Source organism: Chaetodon auriga, chromosome 13, assembly GCF_051107435.1.
Source record: "Chaetodon auriga isolate fChaAug3 chromosome 13, fChaAug3.hap1, whole genome shotgun sequence".
Taxonomy (NCBI): Eukaryota; Metazoa; Chordata; class Actinopteri; order Chaetodontiformes; family Chaetodontidae; genus Chaetodon; species Chaetodon auriga.
In genome coordinates this window covers 3,923,547-3,943,609 of record NC_135086.1, presented here as the reverse complement: position 1 = coordinate 3,943,609, position 20,063 = coordinate 3,923,547, and the positions used below count along the sequence as shown (strand labels likewise).

Sequence of the window (20,063 nt, the reverse complement as noted above, 5' to 3'; positions counted from 1 at the left end):
GAACTCTGAATTCCCACAAAGGTCACGGCGTGTTTGCGTAGACGCTGAACTGGCGTGGGAGCTGTTGAATGCCAGCCTTCCTCTTAGCAAAACAAACATTCAAGATGTTTCTAAAACACAGGCACACCGGCTAACTGGTTTAAATTTATTTCCTCTGTCTCTGCTCGTTTGCCCTCTCTTCTTCATCTCTGTCTCGGACATCAGCTCTCTTGCATTTGCTTCTCTATCAGCACATCAGGCAGTGTCAGAACGTGCAGAGAAACTGATATTCTCAGGGTCGTGCAGACCGTAATTGCTTTTCTGAATTGCCAACTGAACCACTGTGACTCTGCAGGGGGCCTGATGACCAGGGAAATAGTTGTTAGTTGAGCCTGAGTTGAAGCAAGCTGAAAGCATTTCAAAGTGCAATTTTTGACCTTTGGCACTTTGCACATACCCTCTCCCATGATGCTTTGCAGTGTACCCAGCAGTGCATGATAATGGTTGCCATGTGACCCCATTAGATGTGAAAAAGTGCGTCTCTGTGTGTGTTTTTGTGAGAGGGAGAGGGAAGTGTGAGTATGCATGAAATGATTGCTGGTTTGTGGCCGGGGCCAGTCAGTCGTCTCAGGTGTAGGAGGAAGAGTCGTCGTTTTAGGTGTCACACACCCAGATTCAGTCATTAGTGAGCCAAAGCCAAAAGGAACAGCATGCATTGGATAAATTACTGTAAGGGATTCAGCTTTGAGTACACATACACACTCACACACACAGGTGCTCATATACACAATGCATTAAAGGACTTTACACATGCATTACGATTACTCCTGCATGCACGCCTCACAGACTCGCCATCGCCCCACTGGAAAGGTAGGAACATACCGCTGCGTGACATTCAGTTAGTAAGAACTGCACGTCCAGCATCAGTCCCGTTTTACTGCGTACTACTGTCAGTAGTTACGGAAGATCTAATCAATACTTCGAAATTCAGTGATTTTCTAAATGAAAGGAGGGCATGTAAATAAATTCTCTAGAAGTTTTGGTGCTGCTTCACTGCACTGCTGTGCTTCTCTGGAGTCACAACAACCGAAAAACACCAAGTCATCCAACGATGACCCCCTCCCACCGAGTCACAGCCGGCTGTAATCAACTTCAGCAGTGAGTGGGTGGAGCCGTGGGAGTGTGCGCGCGTGTGTGCCTGTGTGTGTCAGCGCACACGTGTGCTTGTGTGTGTTTGTGTGTGTCGAGGCTCGTGAAGTGGAGCTCCTCCTGTGGCTGCTCTCTGAATACATTTGCTGCTTAAAGTGGCTGAAAGGAAGCATCCTCACGGGCAATTTACTATGTGTGTGTGCGCGTGTGCGTGCATGCAGGGCTTTGACTTGGGCTGCTTTCAGGGACACATTTCAGACTCTAGACCAGTTAATTGAGGATGGCTGGTGCAAAAGTTGTGTCTCCAGTCAGAAAACAAATGATTCTGGGATCAGTGGTTAAAGTTCAGTTCGAATAACTCTTCAGGAAATGAATCGAAGTCTAATTTCCTGAAAAGTGACCTCAGTGTGTCTGTGTGCAGTTAGTTGGTGGATTCTGTATTTCAGGGTTGGGGTATATTTTGGGACAATTAGCAAAAGAAAATGCAAATGAATGCATGTTTCCGTCCACTACTTTTATCCAGTTATTATGAGCTGGTTCACAGAGATAAGCAGTAGGTGGACACACACTGGAGCTAAGGATGATAGTAGGATGAAATATCTTAACCAGCTTGACAGAGTCTGCATCGCCATCATCAGCTGTGTTTACGTGTGCGTCAATATTTGCATGATATTGAATTCTGAAGTCCTAAAACTCCTTTCCTTCCTTTTACGATTGATAGTAACCCTGACGCTCCTCTTCTGAGGAGTGCTAGCTGACATTGCAGACTGTCAGGCTGAAGTGAGAGTTCATCCTCTGACTGATGTCCAGGGATTGTTTCAAAGCACCATCTTTGTCTGTGCGACTCCCTCAGTACTTTTTAGTTTGAAGTTTTGTGAAGACTGCTGACGAATACTGAGCTTTGAAATCTCTCACACACTGTGACAGCTGGAAATCCTCTGAGAGACTTTTTAACCATAAATGCTAATTAGGCTTCTCCATAGCATTAAAGAAAAAAGTGTATGAAAAATATTGCTCGTAATTGATAATGACAAATCGTGTTTTAGTAAGATGAATGTGGCCTGGGTTTCAGCAGAGCAGGAAGGATATGCTTCCAGCATTTGATCTGGATGTTCTGTGTTTCCCTTAAATCTAAACATTTACTGTGTCCCACTTCCGCACCAAGCAGCTTCTGAACCGCAGCGGAAAATGAAGACAGCGTTGGAAAAATACTGGATATCGGAAAAGTATTAAACTTTTAGACATTCGTCTTTCAGTTTGTTTTAATCACAATAGAAAGTTGTGTTTAAAGAATGAATTGTTGCTCTGTACGTGGTTAAAATACATATTCAAGACGTTGTTAAGAAATGCAGGCATGAGGGGAGCAGATTTTAAACATGTCTGAAGTCCTGTGCAACCTCACCACTTATCATAATGGGTTAAAAAAAATGTTAGAATACCATTTAATTGTTGATTAATGATATTCACAGACAGGTTTAAATAAAGGCGTATCTGGAACATACAGCCACAGATTTTGTGGTATCCCATGAGTGAGTGACCGAGTTGGCCTTTGGAGGGTTTGTGACCCGTTAAGCTCCAGTGTTCGTGCATCCCATCATCCTTCTGCGCTTAATAAGTTCTCTACATCTACATCGATTGCCCCTCATCAGCATGGGAGACCACCTGTCTCTCTTAAATGCTCTCTTTCTCGCTTCGTCAGGTGTCTCGAGTGGCTTAGCCTCTTCAATCAATAGTCAGTCAAAGACACACTCACACTCACACACACCATTTACCGCATGATGATCCTGCTTCTGTCCCTGTTATTAGCTTTCTGTCCTGAGCAGTGATTACTGCGGCCCTGTAGGGTCTCATTAGTGTGGCGAGGTTTCGGTCAGAGAAGTTGTTCGGCTCGGTGGCGAGTGACGGACAAGTGTCGTTTATGATGGAGCCCAGCGACAGACTGATGGCAGCAGAGAGACAGGTGCACTCTGTGGTAACAGAAGCTCAGATGGAGAAAAGCCATAACTCAGATTACACAGACCCCATATTGATCGGAGAGTTGAAAATACGGTTATGTAATGCGTTGTTAGAAATCAGTCATTTAAAAAAATCTGCCAGAGTCTGATAAAGCAGCTGACAGTGCGCAGTGTGGGAATGCTGTGTTTCAATAATAACAAAATACATTTAAAGCAAAATATCATCAAGGTTTTTGCAGTCAAACTGAATGTGGAGGTTTCAGATCGGCGCTCGTTAAGGAGAGCACAGAAGCTAATTGAAGGGGAACCTTACTTTTTGTGGCACAGACACATTGTTCTCCTATAAAACAGGTTTTCACTCACCGTGTCTGTCTGTCGCCTAATACTCCTGCCAACTGAATATGGAAGTGCCAAAATGTGCTCACCAATTCTTGATGAGGTGGAGGACAATTCAAACAAACTGACAGACTGAGACGATGCCCATGTTTATGCAAATTCGGACAGAAAGCAATGCAAATTAGCGAGGAGAGTGAGGCAAATCTTGTCACAACCACCTCCTGCCATTCGTTCCCCGACCCACTGCTTCATATTTAAATCTGAGACAGAGCTGAAGTGGAAACCTTGTTCTGATCTGACACGGCTTTGACTTTTTTCCTAAACTTGCTCAGAAAATCTCTCACAGCGTGTGAACTGACCCAGCACTGTCCCCCACACCTCTGCATCCCCTGTCATCGCTCTTCTCCATTTCATTTCCTTCTTTCCCTGTTCACACTCTCCGCTTCATCTCTCTGTTCGCAGTCTGTTTACCTAATACATCCAGAGGCTTTCCGTTGTTTAGTTTCAACTTTTAGCAGATTTTAAAGTAGCTGTTTGTACCCACAGGCTTTAATTTGCATCCCCTTCCCACTGATGGGGGTACGTATTTTGAGTACCTGCACCGATTGCTGGAGGACAGGAGAGTTAATTACCTTCCACGAGTAAACAGAGCCAAAAAAAGTGAGCTACAGCCTAACGAAGTTGTGAACGACTGCAGAGTTTACTTAGAGTCTCCAAACTAATGAACACCAAAGTAATTTGCAGATTCAGCCAGTTTTCTGCTGTAGGAGAGAAAAGGAGGACAAAGTGAGAAAAAGCACAAGGTCAATTTATGTACATTTATTTTGGGTAATGTTTTTCAAAGGCGTCTTCTTCTTGTCTTTCACCCGTGGAGACTTGTATTTAAATCCGTGCTGGACATCTTAATTGGGCCTCGTTTGAATTAAATTTTGTGCCTGCTCGCTCCACCCTCCCAGTCCATGTGAGGTGGTGTAACTGGGGCAGGCTGGAGCTTCACTCCCTCTCTGGCGTTTGTGAACCCTGCAAACCTTCTGATCCCTCATCTTCTCCACTGAATAGCATCATGTGACTCACTATGTGTACACGTGTGTGTTTAGGTTTTTGTTTATCATGATTTCTCCACAAATATTTACTGAAGCTTGCAAGAGGCAGCTGGGTAGACAAACGATGCCAGAAAGACGGGCAGGTGGATGAGCCGCGACAGACGGAGCGTTATCCCTTATTTACAAGTGGTGTCCATTTACACAGCACAACCTGACACAGACAGACGGACGAAATGTGGAATATCAGTGAGGGAAATCATTTTTCTGCACAATTACTTATTACTTCATCTTTTTCTTTAGCAATCAAAGTCAACATTATACCAGCTTTGCACCAGCATGTCAACACTGCTGTGGTGAGCATGTTAGCATGTTGCTGCTAGCATGAGGGTAGACTCCTAGTCTTTTTTATTGTTATCACTGGTTCAACAGAAATGTGTCATTTTGGTGCAGTGCGTTTCTTTTCGGCCTCTGTATGAAGTCTGTCTGGCGGTGTTTGAATCTTACCTTGCTACCTTGCACATTGCTCACAGCTTGGATTATACGCCTCGCCTCTGACCTCAACAAGATTATTGAATTATTTGAGCCACTGACCTTTCAAACTGCGTCATATCAGATTATTAGAAGCCTAAACCTGAAGGGAGCATCTCTGAGCTTTCAGAGGTGACATTAGTCGGATTTAAAGCGGCACTCGGGACATGGCAGAGCCAGTGTGCCAAAGCTTTACTGCGGCGGCTCAGGTTCGATTCCCACCCGGGGTCCTTTGCGGCACGTCATCTCCACTCCTCCTCTCTTCAGTTATGCTATGCAGTAAAGGCAAGAAGAAATAAAATTAAAGTAATTCTGAAGAAGTTACAGCATCTCTTCGTTTGCTGCTGAGCAAACCTAAAGAAACCAGACCCACGGAGTCTGTGCACCCAGAAGCCACCACTCCGCTCTCAGCTGGCAGCTGCACTCGTGGCACTAAAATAGGGCCAAGAGGAGAGATTCCTCAGCAGCAAGAGGAGCGATCCATCATCCCTCTGGGGACAGATACTCAGACTGCTGTCATCACCGCTGAAGTTTTTGTCGCTGGCAGCTTGTCAGCATTCCTGTCTGTCATCTGTGTTTCCACACACACACACACACACACACACACACACACACACAGACATCATGCCTCTTCTCCCCGTCTCTCCATCCCTCTTCTCTTCTCTGACTCGTGTTTTTTCTCACGTTCTCCGTCTCTCGCGCGTTCACAGAAGCCCCAGCGATGCGTAACTAACCGACCACTGGAGCTGTGGCGTAAATCAGTGCGCTGATGTCCGCGTGGGACACTTGTATGTGGAGTTTCGTGTTGCATGACTGCATTTGATGGCTCAGACCCCTCGCTGATGGACGGGTGATGGGGTAGAGGTGATTGAGGAGAGGTGGCAAAGCTACCCCTGAGCTGCGGTATTGTGCTACCAATTATAACTTGTATGATTTACAGTGTATCTGCTACAGTGCAGCTTTGCTAAGCCATGCACTTTCTGCTATAGATAGAATAAAGGGAGTTCTGTCAGAGGGGAAAACCGCTGCAGATCAAATTAACAGCAGCCTCTGCCTGATGTATTAAACAATAGCTTGACTGATATTTGAAGAGGACACGAGCAGCCCAAGTGGTTGAAGAGAAAGACACAGAGGGCTTGAAATGATGGACAGAAGGAGAGCAGAGGTCACACAGAGCTCCAGGTAATCAGGAGGGACGGGTCAAGGAGGCGACAGAGGGGAGGTTTCAGGATGGTGGGTGGGGGGGGGGCAGAGGCCAAGCGCACCCTGGAGGGGAATGACGAAGAGGAGAGCACACATGACCAGAGGGGGTGAGAGGGAAGTTATGTGGTTTAGGATCCTCGAAATGATCAAATGTAATTGTGAAAGAGATCACTGAGAGCAGTAACCGGTGACCAGAAGACCAAAAATGAACTCTGCTGTATAAATCTGTTTAAACCTACTTGATGTGGTTTGTATTTATTGCCTTTTTCACGGTGGGTCGTATTACTTTGAACTCAACTGCTTGCCCTCTACAAATACTAACGCTCACACTCTCCCTCCACTGTCCCCTGTCTGTCCCCTGTCTCCCATCCAGGAGGATTTTCGGAATAAGGTTCAAGATTACATCAAGCACTACGCCAGATGATAGAAGCATCGGCTACCCACATCAGCCTGCACCAACCAACCAAACTGCTCTACCTTGCCTCTGCTTATCTTGGCCAACTGCCACCCACGTGTGTGAATCAACAGCTGACTCTGACTGGTACCACTCCCCTCCTCCTGACACCACGGCCCCGCTCATGCCCCGCTGTTCACGCGATTGCAATAAACTCCACGTCGCAGGAATGATATACGAAAAAAAAAAAGAAAAGAAACAAAATTATGCGTTTGAGGAAGGGCTTGCAAACAAAAGATAAATATGCTTTAATTATCCTAATCGATCGCGTGCTGCGATGACCACGGTGTCTGCTCATCGCGGCAAGATCACCGAGCAACGCCGCCTGGCTGAGCCCGTCGGAGACGAGCCGGTGACACGGCGAGGGATTAGACGGGCTGGTTCACCGGCGCAAAGGAAGCCGCATTCAGCTGTTCTGAAATTTGACGGATGAAGAGAAAGAATATCTGTTGCTATCAGTTCTCTGTTCCAGTGCCTGCCATGTTTGTGTCACTAAAGAGAAAATGCATGTGAGCTCACAAACGTATAGACACACACACGGTGTCGAATCCTGTCATCAAAAGGTGAACACACACACACACACACACACAGCCCCACTAGACAGCATGTGAATGACCACATCGTCCTGTTCTGTCGTCATTCTCCTTGCATGTACACACTCAAACACAGCACTCGCACACAGACCTTGTGTGTGTGTTGGGATTCAGTGGGATAAAGAAAGACTACTAAAACCACAGCCAAACGCATTGTACTGTGTTCAGCTTCACCTCGTCTCCGCGCCCCGGCTCTTCCTCTCCCCTCCGTCCCTTCTGTCCTCCCTCCATCTGTCTCTGTGTTTCATGCACACACACACACACACACACATCTGTGTGCACCTTTGGAGAGGGTGAGTTCATATTCTAAGTGCAGTCAGAAAGTAGTGGGACGGTGGCACGTTTTCGGTGTGTTCGCTCTGCACAGTTGATTCAGAATGAAGCAATGACGACACGTTTAATGGACAGCGTGCTCTGCAGTGGATGTCTCCGCAGTAACACGTTATCAAATGACTGAACACAGATAATGTAAAAGCGGTCGCTCGTAGTGATGAACCTGCAGAGAAAGATCGCTTGACTTTGCGGCTCCCCTCGGCTTCACCCATCATGAATGTTAGATCACATCCCGCGTCAAAATATATGCTTGAAAAAGTCTATTTCTTTGTGCTCGTATGTCAAAATTACTTGTTACTTAAATGTGCTTATGTAAGACTGAACCAACCAGTTTCAGTCGATAATATCATGACACCCACCCATCAATCTTTAACTTTTAGCAGCACAGAGCTACGATTAGTTAGCTAGCTACAAACAGCATGGTATGCCCCGTGTCTTATCGGGTATACGCCACCTCAAGTCTTGTTCCGGTTCCTCATACCATGGTTACAGGCCCGCTGGCTAGAATTGATCCACTTTGAGGGAAGTACTATCAGTGACACCTCCAGATTACGTTAAAATTCATCCTAACGTTATGTGCTGCCTGCACGTCCTGTTTCCCTCAGAGGTGTGTCACGATATGGAAGCTAGAGACTCTTGAAATGCGGATCTATCCAGACTTTAAGGCTGAAAATCAGCTCTTTAACCTCAGTCATTGCTTCATTTCAGTGTCGTTGTGCTGCAGAACAAAACAGAAGACATTTCACTGTCCCAACACTTTGTGGCTGCAGACTTCATCCCCCCTCGTTCTGGTTACTGGGGGAGATTTCCCAATCTGACGTGGAGTGTGTCTTTGTAGAGGGACACCACTCCACTCTCTCTTTCTCTTTGTGTGTGTGTGTGTGTGTGGACCATCGGTGTGGATGTGTTTGGAGAAGTCAGTGGCAGAGGTTCATAAAGGCGCTGAGATAGCACGCTAACCACCTAGTGAGTTAACATGCTAGCAAGCGAGCTTACTAGCCAGCTGGTGGTTTTCACTCAAGAGACTTTCATCAAGCACGTGTAGCACCTGATGTCTGTTCAATGTAGCAGGCTAGCCTGCAGTAGGCTAGTGTAGGTCCAGAAGCTACGTCTCATGACACTGTGAGTGCTGCCTTTGATGCACTGTGGACAGGTTTGGAGGACTATTATGATGCATGCTTGTGAGCAGATTAGCTTGCACGCTACAATGCTTGTTAACTCACTTCGTAGCTTGTTAGCTTTTTGCATAGGTGCTGCTGAGTTGACTAGAGTGAACAATGAGATGCACCGAGGTGATTATGAGCTAACCAGATAAACCTCAAAATGTTTTTATGAACTTCTGCCATTGTCACTTTTGGACTTAAAATGTGTGTGTTTGTTAGAGAAAGAGAGACTGTCAGTCAGTTAGCCAATGAGGGCGTGCCGTGGCCGTGTTTGTGTGTGTGTTGTGCTCAGCCCTGGCTAGCGTCGTGCCTCTGGTTTGAGTCGACTGTTCTCACTCCATTCAGCTTTGTGTTCACACGTCTGCATGAGGCAAAGTCTATGTGATCTGCCAGTGGTGCATTTTTACTAAGGATGTCAGAAATGTAGTTGTTGAAGATTGAAATTTTACGTCGGAGGTGTGCGTGCGCAGACTGAAATAATGTGCTTGGTGAGCGCGTGTGCGAGCGCATGTGTGTGAGCTGTTACAGTATGACGTGTTGAAATGATGTGACTTGTTAGCATGCTCCGGTTCCCTCTTTTCTTTTTGTTATTCTGGCCCAGGGTTCAACAGCTCAAATGATTATTGTTTTCCTCGTGGAAGTAAACAGAATAACAGACAACGCTGACTTCTGCCAAAACAAAGGACCTGAGAATATGACAAATACCAAGTCCATAGAAAGCAAACGTGAATGTGGGCTTTCCATAGCATTTCCCAGCACGGTTTTGGTCCACTCAGACTCAGACGGCTAATGTAACTGCCTATTAATTTAAAGCCATCCTGCGTAATGGCCATGACAGTTCATTGTCATGGTAGTAGCTGCCTCCAGGATACGACAGCCCAACACTCTGTGCTTAATCTTAGCCTTACTAGTACTCAGCTTCCTGTTGGACATCATGTCATATGTCCTTTAATTTGGCAGTTAGCAGTGCCCCCCCCCCCTCCCCTCCCCCCCCAGGATGTTATTGGGAAATGTCTCTGCTTGGGCTAACTCCATCTTTGGGCCAGAGGAGGAAGATTAACAACCTGTTCTTCTTCAAATCCTCAACCTTTTCTTTCTCAGATTGTATATCCATTTTTTAAGATATATTAAAAGAGAATATAAATAAAAATAAAGCGTCTGTTTCATCACACGTGTCTTTCACTAACAATTGCAAGATGAGCTTTCAGTATTTTAGGACTGCAAAAAAGCAAATTGCTCATTTTTCCTGACCCACGGTCCAAACCCTGAAGATGTCCCGCAGGAATCCAGAGGATGAAGGACATCAGGTGCATGCGGACATTATGGATTCGTTTATTGAATGCAGCAGCAGACTAAATCCATCTACGCCACTCACAAATCCACATTCTCTCTCTTTTAAACCCCCGAGGGGACCAGACGAATCTGTACAGACGATGTAAGCGCTGCATTTAATTCAAATCTAATTCTAGTTGTTTGTGTTATCATTGATTTGCTTTTATCCTCTTTTGTCAAACACGTTTTATGGTGCAGTGTAGTTTTACATTTACAGTTAAATAAGATGAAGTGGCAAATCGTCACAATAGAGAAAGCAGAAAGGTGATTTTAGACATCAGTTAAAAAATATTGAAATCATATTAAAGCACTACATTATTAGCAGCATGTCAGAATGCTTTGAATAAAGACTTTCAGTGGATTATTTATTTGGAATCATTAACGAATATACATTAACAAGACAAAGAGACTTAAACTACAAAATGAAAATGTCTTCCTTTCCAGGTTTAAAATGACACGTTTATAGAAGCTGAATATTCAGCTTTCAAATCTGGAATCAGGCCCTGGAACAGCTCCTGACATCCTCCTGAGCTTTTGGGCTACATCTTCTGGCCTCCATTTGTTGGCACAGATCCGCACTTCATGACATCTGAGCGAACTCACTCCGCTGCTGACGGCCATGAAACGAGACTAAAAGCTCCAGGAGGACTCTCGTCAGTGAATTTCTCCATCGTTATTTTCATTTCTCTAATTTTTCAGTGGTCGGCTGATTGTTTCTGTTAACACACTTCTGCAGATTTCACATTTGCTTGTGTTGATTATTTGCTATTTGTAGCTTTACAGTAACAGCCTATTGTTCTGCTCCTCACTGACCGAGCAAGGAGGTGCACTTAGCCAGGAGTGGGATACATGTGCATGCTCACACACTTCGCTGCATCTGACAACTGCAGCCATTCACACATTTGACTTGACTGAGGAAGACAGACTCACACACACACACACACACACACACACAGAGCGCATCATTACATCATTACACCTGATTTTGGAGGAAACACAAACATGTTGTACACTCGCCCTCCGGCTATATTCTAACATGAATGTGTGTGTGTGTTGTCACTGACAGCTGACAAGCATAGCCAGGTAATGAGATGACTGAATGCTCTCATATTTCTTCTTCACAGCACCCCCTGAGCCAAAACGCCTTCTCAATCAAATCCTCTCTAAGTAGCCTCGATTAGTTTAAAGTACATATTTCCTCTTCCATTAACAGCCTCGGGGAGGAGGTGAGAAAGTAATGAGGAGCAGCAGAAATGGTGTCCCTGCAGAGCTGCTGTTGACAGCACACCTGCCAGCCACGCTGAAGAGGAGATTAATGGCTTTAAATGGCGGGTCATTTGTCAAACAAATTGGCTGCAGCCAACACTGGGAGCTGACTTTGATTGGTAAAAGAGGATAATGTCAAGAATCAAACGTGTTGAATCCGTTTCTGTTGTATATGATACAGAGGAGGAGAAACTGAAAGTGTGTTTTTCTTTGGAGTTTTGAAGAAAGATATTATTTTCTTTCTCCTGTCTTTAAAATATCCATATTTTAATGTGAGAGAATCACTGAGTTTAATCAAATAAAGCAAGCCAGATTTTCTTGAGCTGCAGATCGAGGACTTAAACTGGTGTAATTTCCATCCGTCTCACCGTGACTGACAATCCTTAAGCTCATCTGGATGACTGGCCTACTCCCTTTTTTATCTTCTGACTCATCTCCTGAGTCATTTCCTCATATGATCTCAAGGGGAAATCAAAGGGAAGCAATTAATGTTGGAAAGTTTCTATCCATGGTATTTTTGTTATGGTTCATTAAGGCTGGAAGTTCACAGGGCCTTGAAATTCAATACAGGCCACTGAAAGGGTGGTAAACATCAAAGTACAAAGGCAGATCTTTTTTGGGTGGTTGCTCATCTATTTGCAGGAGTTATCTATCTGTAAACGCTTCATGTGGGAACAATCTGCACAAATAATCACATCCAGATACTTTCACTGAACCTTATTTTAAAATGACCGCAGCTCACATTCATTCCTAATTTCCTCCATGTGAACATCAAACCACATCCAGAGTATGTCTGTTTTAATGCAGTAATGCAAAAATTAGTAAAAAGGTTCTGTGACTTAACACTTACTGACATCACATAAAAGTCTCAGTTGCAACCACTAATCTTTGCTGACTGTGTGCTTGTGTGTAAACTACAAAGATTTATATGATAAGATTAATACAGGAGGCCTGTAACTCAGCATTTCTTTCATTTAATCGTACAGTTTGTCATTTGTCCTGTACTGTCTTCTTTATCTGTCAACAATTAATTTGGTTGAAAAGAAATTCTTTTAGCAATCAAAACCTGTTTCAGCCCCATTCAAGCGCACTTACTGTTAGGCGTTCTCCAAAAAAGGGGCAATTTACGTTCTATTTATCTCCATAAATATCGAAATTTATAGTCATCAATTCTACATTTTGGCCATCTAAATTCATAATTAATTTATTTATACCTATATTCTGGCTATACATATCTTCATATTCAGGCCATTACCATAGTTTTCACCTGTGCGTGTAATATCGCTATCGTCATTGAAAGCCGTCCCAAGAGGTACCGGACCTGTAAATGAGTCGCTGAGATGGCCCATTGGGGTTTTTCATTGGCTATTCGAAGCATCATTCATCTGCAAAATGGCTGTGATTGGCTTGATCTTCACAAATAAGAAGAGAAGGAGGTCCTTTGTTAAACTCAGGCTGTTATTGGCTTGTCTACTTGCTAGGCCGTGATTGGTCAAGTGAGTTATCATTTGAACCCCTTCAGAGGAACTGGAGCCAAGATGGCGCCCTCGTGTTTGCGGAAGTTACAACCGGGACGCCACAGAAGACAAGCGGAAGACGAGCGCCTGCTAATTTGAAAGGAGAAAACATCTTTCTGTGTATTATTATCATGTTTTGGACTAAATATTTTTACTGCTGTGGGTCTTCTGGACCTTTGTGGATGTTTCCAGACCGTTTTTTGGAGTCTTAAATGTGGTAAGTTGCTGCAATGTTGTGCCAACTTTAGAAACAGTTGTTTGTATGCTGTATTGTATTGCTTGGAAAATGAAGATACAGTGTGATTTTGATAACAACCATCTACATCTTCTGACAGAAGGGCATGTTCACTTTGTGTGGAGCCTTTCTTTTCTTCTTTCTCCGTGTTATGAGCCCTTTTCAGACACTGTCAGCCTCGTCTAAGATAGAGGAGACTAAATGTTCTTTATGGCTTCTATCAGGATCTTTAGGGAAAGAGAGGTGGCTCTGCTGCATAACAGTGCTGAGATGGAGATACTACTGTGAGCCTGTAGAGCATTATGCACATCTGACACATTATGCCCACGTTATGCACGCAAAATGGTGCATTATGTGCATTGACTTAGCTCATCATGGAGAGTTGCTTTCTTCACCATCTTGGATGCATCATTTTTTGTAACTGTATAGACTGGCAAGGCAATATAGTCTGGGTCTGTGTGTGCAAATATTTTGGTTTCAGTCTCAGTTTAAAAAGTTTTCGCTTGCTAGATGCCACAATACCTCTTATAATCAGTCTGATTATAAGAAAGAAAGAACAGCTGGGGTTTACAAGCGTATTTATTAGCAAATGTAAAGGTGTCACATCATTGACCTGTGCGTGTTTCTTCCATTTAAGAAACATAGTCAATCTCAGGTCTGTTGTATCACAAGCAGGCCTGGAGATGATCATCCATGCTTTTATTTCATCTTGGGTAGACAGCTGTGATTCTCCTCTCACCTCTCTCAACCCTCTACAAACGGTCCAGAATGCTGCTGCAAGGCTCCCGACCAGGTCCATCAGGGCAGCTCACCTCACACCCACCTCATCTTCCTCACACCGGCTTTCCAACGAGTTCAGACTTGATTCTAAAGTTCTGTTGTTGCCTCGAAAAGCAGCCAAAGACTCGTTCAAACTGGACTTTGTCGCCCCTTTTGCTGTCTCGTGTTTGTTATTTTGCCTTAACTGAGAGCATGTTTCTTCTCTCACAGATACCACAGTATCCAGTGAAGTGATGGCCTTGTGTCGCTCAGACAATGGAGACTGGAGAAGGAGTGAGACCGCTGCCGGATGAGCGCGGTGAGTTGGATGTTCTCTCTCTCACCATCTGGACTGAAGCGTGGAACCACCATGAGCACAAACATACATATGGAGAGAGGGAGTGCGTATTCGACAAGGTGCTGAATAAGCCTGATTGAAGCTAACATGTCGCTTGATGAAAATCTGTCTACGTCTATATTTGTGCCCATTCTTTGCCTTTAAAATGCATCAGAGCAGAATGGGCTCCATCATTTGTTATATTCTTACAAATCGCCTCAGAGGGCAGCAAGACTTCTGTCTGTTATGTGACGAAAGTGACGAGCTCTACCAACATTTTCAACTCTGAAATCAAACCTCACATCTTCCATAACCTCTCAAAAGTATGTAGAAGCTTTTCCTCAGTGGAGATAATATTGCAGACATTAAACATAGATAATGCCTGATAGAAAAAAAAACTATTATTTTTCTCTATGATGGAGTTTAAATGGTGGCGTAGGGGTAAATGATTCTTACTATATTAGAAATCAATTAATCCCAAAATCATTCAGATTTTAAAGCTGCTGCACTTTATTTCAGACAATTATGTCATTTTCCAGTCCAGTCTCTTCACAATATTAGTTGCAAGTGGACGCATGCACACGTGCACCATTTTTCGACCAGTCGAGGTGAGAAAGAGATGGGATGTGTTCGTTATTCCTCTGTGTGTGCACAGTGAATGGGCACATGTATACAGGCTCATACGTGTCCATGTATGTTCCACAGTACGCGTCTACCGCTAAGTGCCTCTCTGTTTCCTTTGTTCCTCTTAAAAAGCTGCCCACGTGCTCGTTCCAGCCGTGGGAGGCACTTCATTGTGCTGTGAGATTAGCTTGGCAGGCTGCAAACAGTAATACATTTAGTCATGCCAACGTTTACAGAAGCAGAGACAATGAGTACATCGCTGTAATTAAATAAAGCTCCATCTCCACTCTTATTGCTTTGTTTAATTGGAACAAAGTTAATGTCAGATGAACATACTGCTTAATTGTGGTTTTGGAGTCAGAGCCCTTGCGTGGTGGATGTTAGGCCGTGCATGAATCACACTACAAGTCACAAAACTAATTGAGTTCATGTTTAACAGTGTGACACATTTTTATACAAATGCAAATCAAGGTGCTTCACGTGGTGATAGAAGTTAAAATCATCAAAATGTTAAACGCGTTTGAACAAGTAGAAAAATGGACAGCAACAAGCTGCACGTCTGAATATTTTTCCAACATTCAAGCATATACTGTACTCCTGTGAGCATGTTATCTAACACAGTGTGCATGCCCACAACAACATTATACACACAGAAAAGAGCAAATGAGCACTGCACACATCCAGCAGCATTATGCACTGATGCAGCTCATCGTTCAGGAAAATACTGTCAGCTTACAACCAAATGAATTGAGATCAGAATCATCTTTGTTGGCAAAGCACGTGTGCACATACAAAGCATTTGACTCCAGTTTTCCATTGCTGTTGTTGCAGCTACAAACACAGGAGCAAACATACAACTGAGATCAAGGCCAGCAAACACTGAACAGACAGAGGCGCAGACTGGTCAGGACTGTAGTGTAGACTGTGTGAAAAGATGGATGAAAAGGGGGACATATGTGTATATAATAATCACACAATCATAAATAAAAGTCAGTCTACAAGTCAGGTATTCTGACAGTGCAGAGCACATGGAATGGCTGATTATGTACAGTTAATGCATGTATGAATGTGTGCGTGCAGGATTTACATTGACAATGACAGTGCATGATGAGACCAGTTAGAAACTGCATTTCAAACTGTGAAATAAATTGAATCTGCAAAAACATGAAGTGTTGTGGACGCAGATGGTTTTTTGGTGTGAGAGGATTAGTGACACTGTATAACCGGGTGTGTGTGTGTGGTTGTTCTGGTGTGCGGTGCTCTGTAGCGCCTACCAGAGGGGAGACTGTGAAACAGTTTGTGAGCAGGGTGGACAGGACAGGACATTTGGACAGTCCCAGCTGGGGTGGACCCACTATGTCCAGAACGCTTCATGCTGCAGGAGTTTCCAGTCTGGGCCTGGTGGTGGAGCTGATGCCGCACGACGTTTAGCGTGTCACACTACACGAGTCCAGACGCCCAACTGTCGTTCACGATCGGCCACAAAGCTGGCAATTCGACCGCCACAACAAATTCGTGGAAGTCTGACCCAGGCCTAACAGAGGGACAATTACATTTTGGACCTGTGTGTCATGTATAATGTCTCTGTCTCTCTCTGTCTCTGGAGACAGACACTGTGGGGCCTCTGAGTGCAGACCGTGAGACTGGCCTGATGAAACAACTTAATGTGACCAAGAAGATGAATTGCAGTTGCATGGCTCACAAATGCAAACAACACCACCGGTGCGCCATAGAATATGTGCTTGGTAATTAACCTTTTCACCATTTGTCATAACATGGACCATGCTGAGATGGAAATGAGGAGCGTGGAGCAAATCAAGTCACAGATTTGAAACCAGAGTTTAACAAGCACGAGCCAGAGATTCTTTTATTGAGCTACACGGAGCTCAGACGAGTAAATCTACTTTTTTGGGAAGTTCTTGTTAGTCTCATCTTCTAGGCTGCCTGCTGGCAGATCGAAATGTTAGTTGAGGTTCCGCTGGGAAATTGCGAACGAGACAGAAATACACCAGAGCCACTTGGGAACAGGAGGAAATGAATGCTGACACGCATACACAGCACCGAAAATAACATATATTAGCATGAACAGCAGACATCTGTCTATTACATTATGGAGCCTGTTGTTAACCTGTGGGGACATTCGGGGGAGGCAAGTGGGATCACTTTGTGACATCAGATGTGTCCTGTTCCTCCACCACTTCCGCCATTTCTTTTCATCTCCAGAATTCTCTTCATTTCCTACCTCACAGCTGGTGACAAGATGAACCATGGCTGCACGGAAACTTTCAAATTCAGTGCTTTTTCACATTAAGCCACAGTTTTATTTTTTTGTCATCATGCAGGAGCTTTTGTTTACTGCTGGGTCACAATGACACACATATTGTCATGACAGCAAGTAAAACCCAGATTCCAAAAATGTCGGTAAAATGTAGAACACTTCCCAAAACTTCATTTTACACAGTGTCCCAACGTTTTTGGAATCAAGGTTGAAGATGACAAAACTATGCAACGTAACAAAAGAGAGGGAGAATAATTGATAGTGCAGTACAATGAAAACTGAGACCACCATTGTTGAATGGAGTTTAAGGGGGGAGAAGAAAACATGGAAAAGACCATGCGCTCATCACACAGTCTGGCATGTCTCAGCATGATATGCGTCTACATGCAGTGAACTTACATGATTGTTGTTGTTGCACCATCTTAAGAGGGAGGGACAAACACATGAAGTGGGACCTTACAGATCTATGGATTATTCCTCAAAGGCACAATTAATCCGGACTAATAAAGAGAAGCGAAGCCCTCAGTGTGTGTTTTCAGTGTCGTGTCTGACACTCGGCTGGGCCCGAGAATCTGTCCTCAGGTCAGTTTCTCTAATCAGAAGAGAGCAGTGATAGACTAAATGCGTGCGGGTGGGTGTCCTCGCTCCTATCAGGTTCAAATCTCCCAAGCCACAGTAAACACTTTCACCAGGTCAGTGTCACGCTCTGAGCCAACTGATTGATTCTCAGGAGGGACACAGATTCCCTCGGCTGCAGAGGTGGGAGAGAAAAGCTTGGACTTGAATTTCACATAAGACAGAAACCAATTTATTCAAAGTGCCACCCCTGTCCTCCTGAGGAAGAGCGTTGTTTAAATGAACGATGTTAGCTAATGTAATCATATGATTTTTATATTCTCCTAATGTATAATCATGTTTAAGTAAGGATTTATGTAAAACAAACCAAAATGTGTCCTCCCGTCTACTGAACAGGCGAGAAAAGGTCCCTGAGGTCTGACATATTCATTTCCACATGCACACTTATGGGACTAAAATATACATATTACTATTCAACATTTAACGTTACAATCAAGTATCAAATACATCCAATGCTGAACTTCCAATAATACGTTGATTTCAGTTCATCTTGATAATTTGTCCTTGCCGTGCTTCATCTTACAGGCAGCAGGATGATTCTGCTGCAGGGTGCAGAATCATCCTGCTGCATGCCAGTGCGTCATTATATTTTAAATTGCCCTGTCCGTGGCAAAGGGTTTAACCATTTTATCAGTGCGTCTGTGATGGTTGGCTGCCTAATGCTTGGTGGCAGCCAACCATGGACACAGGAGAGCGAATGGGGTCATTAAGACATAATTGTTTAATATTATTATTGTCATTAAATCTTTATTTTACCAGGTTCTGTTGACTTAAAAAAATCTCTTTTTCAAGGACGCCTCGGCCAAGATAGGAACATCACAGTGTTTCAAGAAGCATGCACGCAAACATTAAGAACACACAAAACAAAACAGACAGTATCAAATAGCAGTGCAGTGTTTCAAAGCACATACATGTGAATATGAAAAGCACAAAAACAAAACATACAGTGTTAACTCAGCGAATCATGTGCCTGAGAAGACAGACAGAAGGAAGAGCATCTAGCTAAGGGAGAGATGCTCTAATTGTTTTAGTTTTCATCTTAGAAAGCTGTCTGCAGTTATCCAAGCAGTAAAGCAATACGGGGAATAATACAATGCTAAGCAGTAAAATTAAAGTATCAGTGTCACTGACCTAGATATGACAGGAGATAAGTTGTGTGTCTTTGTGTGGTAAAACAGGTCGACCCTGGAGATTGTGCATGCTTGGAAAAACGCTGAGACCTCATCTTTATGTCATATTTATCTCTGAATGAATATCTTACAGGTGGGAGTGGAGAACTAATTTCAGCTGAATAGGGTACATATTTTTATCCACCAGTTCTTCTGCAACACACATATTACTGATGGAAATGATCCTGTGAAAATACTTTGAAAAGGCATCTAATAACATGCAGGAATTAACAGCTTTGTCCTGATACGTCACCACTTACAAGAGCTTAGAAATGTGAATGCGGTGATGATGTTATTGTAAAAGAGCTGAAGTGTAATCAGAGCTGTGAGAACTGAGGATGATGGTTATGTGCTGTGTAAAATAAAGTGACTTATTTCAGCTCACTGTCTCTAAACTTTTCTCTAAGCTTTGCAGACAAAAATTTGGTACAAGTCAGTAATATCACTTACCTAACGTAGTTATTTTTAACTGCTAATCATTCTCTAAAATAACCATTTCATTTTAACATGTAACACATCTGAGCAGCAAAACAAGCAAAATGCTTTGAGGCAAATATTTTGGATTATTTACGTCTTTGAGCCTGATCTCTCTGACCTCATCCCACTCACTGTCCTTGGTTATCATATAATAATTAACAGTTTGGTGCATCATTGCTACTGTCACAATATCTGCTGCCTTCGCAGAAACGTGTGGCATCAGCATCTGAATCTCCTCAGGTTGCCTTTCTCCTTCATAAATAATTCACCAGAGAGAGTCAAATCTTTGATAAGATGAGTTAGCGTAGGTGGAAAAGGTTACGACTGACCGCAAGTGCTCTTAAATACATTACAATATTGGTCATTTGTACTGATGAAGAGATGCAAACGTCACAAAATGTCAGCTAAACTGCAAGCAAAGCTGTGAGGTGACATGTAGCCTGCAGTACAACTATGAATTAGTTTTGATTCGTTATTGATGACAAAAGAATCTTTGATTTATGTCACTGGTTAGTGTCCATGAATTGACTGATAACCTCAATGGCAAGTCCCCGAAACAGGAGCACCTGACAGGCAGGCTTTCAAATGGGTGGACAGACTGTTCAGATGATGGTGACACAGGTTGTAAAATGACTCAGAACTACAGTTTCATGGGAGCTTTAAGCAGACTGTAAAATCTGGTAATAATAGAAATGTA

The 20,063-nt window shown here is 43.6% G+C and overlaps 1 protein-coding gene across 1 annotated transcript in view; it reads left to right on the top strand.

Moving 5' to 3' along the window:
• Positions 1 to 6,825, top strand: part of ube2f (ubiquitin-conjugating enzyme E2F (putative)) — a 32,833-nt gene extending 26,008 nt beyond the window's left edge. The window contains exon 10 of the mRNA XM_076747690.1: positions 6,567 to 6,825. Coding sequence (XP_076603805.1) covers positions 6,567 to 6,617 — 51 coding nt within the window. The 3' untranslated portion in view covers positions 6,618 to 6,825. The remainder of the gene's footprint in view (positions 1 to 6,566) is intronic.
• Positions 6,826 to 20,063: the final 13,238 nt, after the last annotated feature.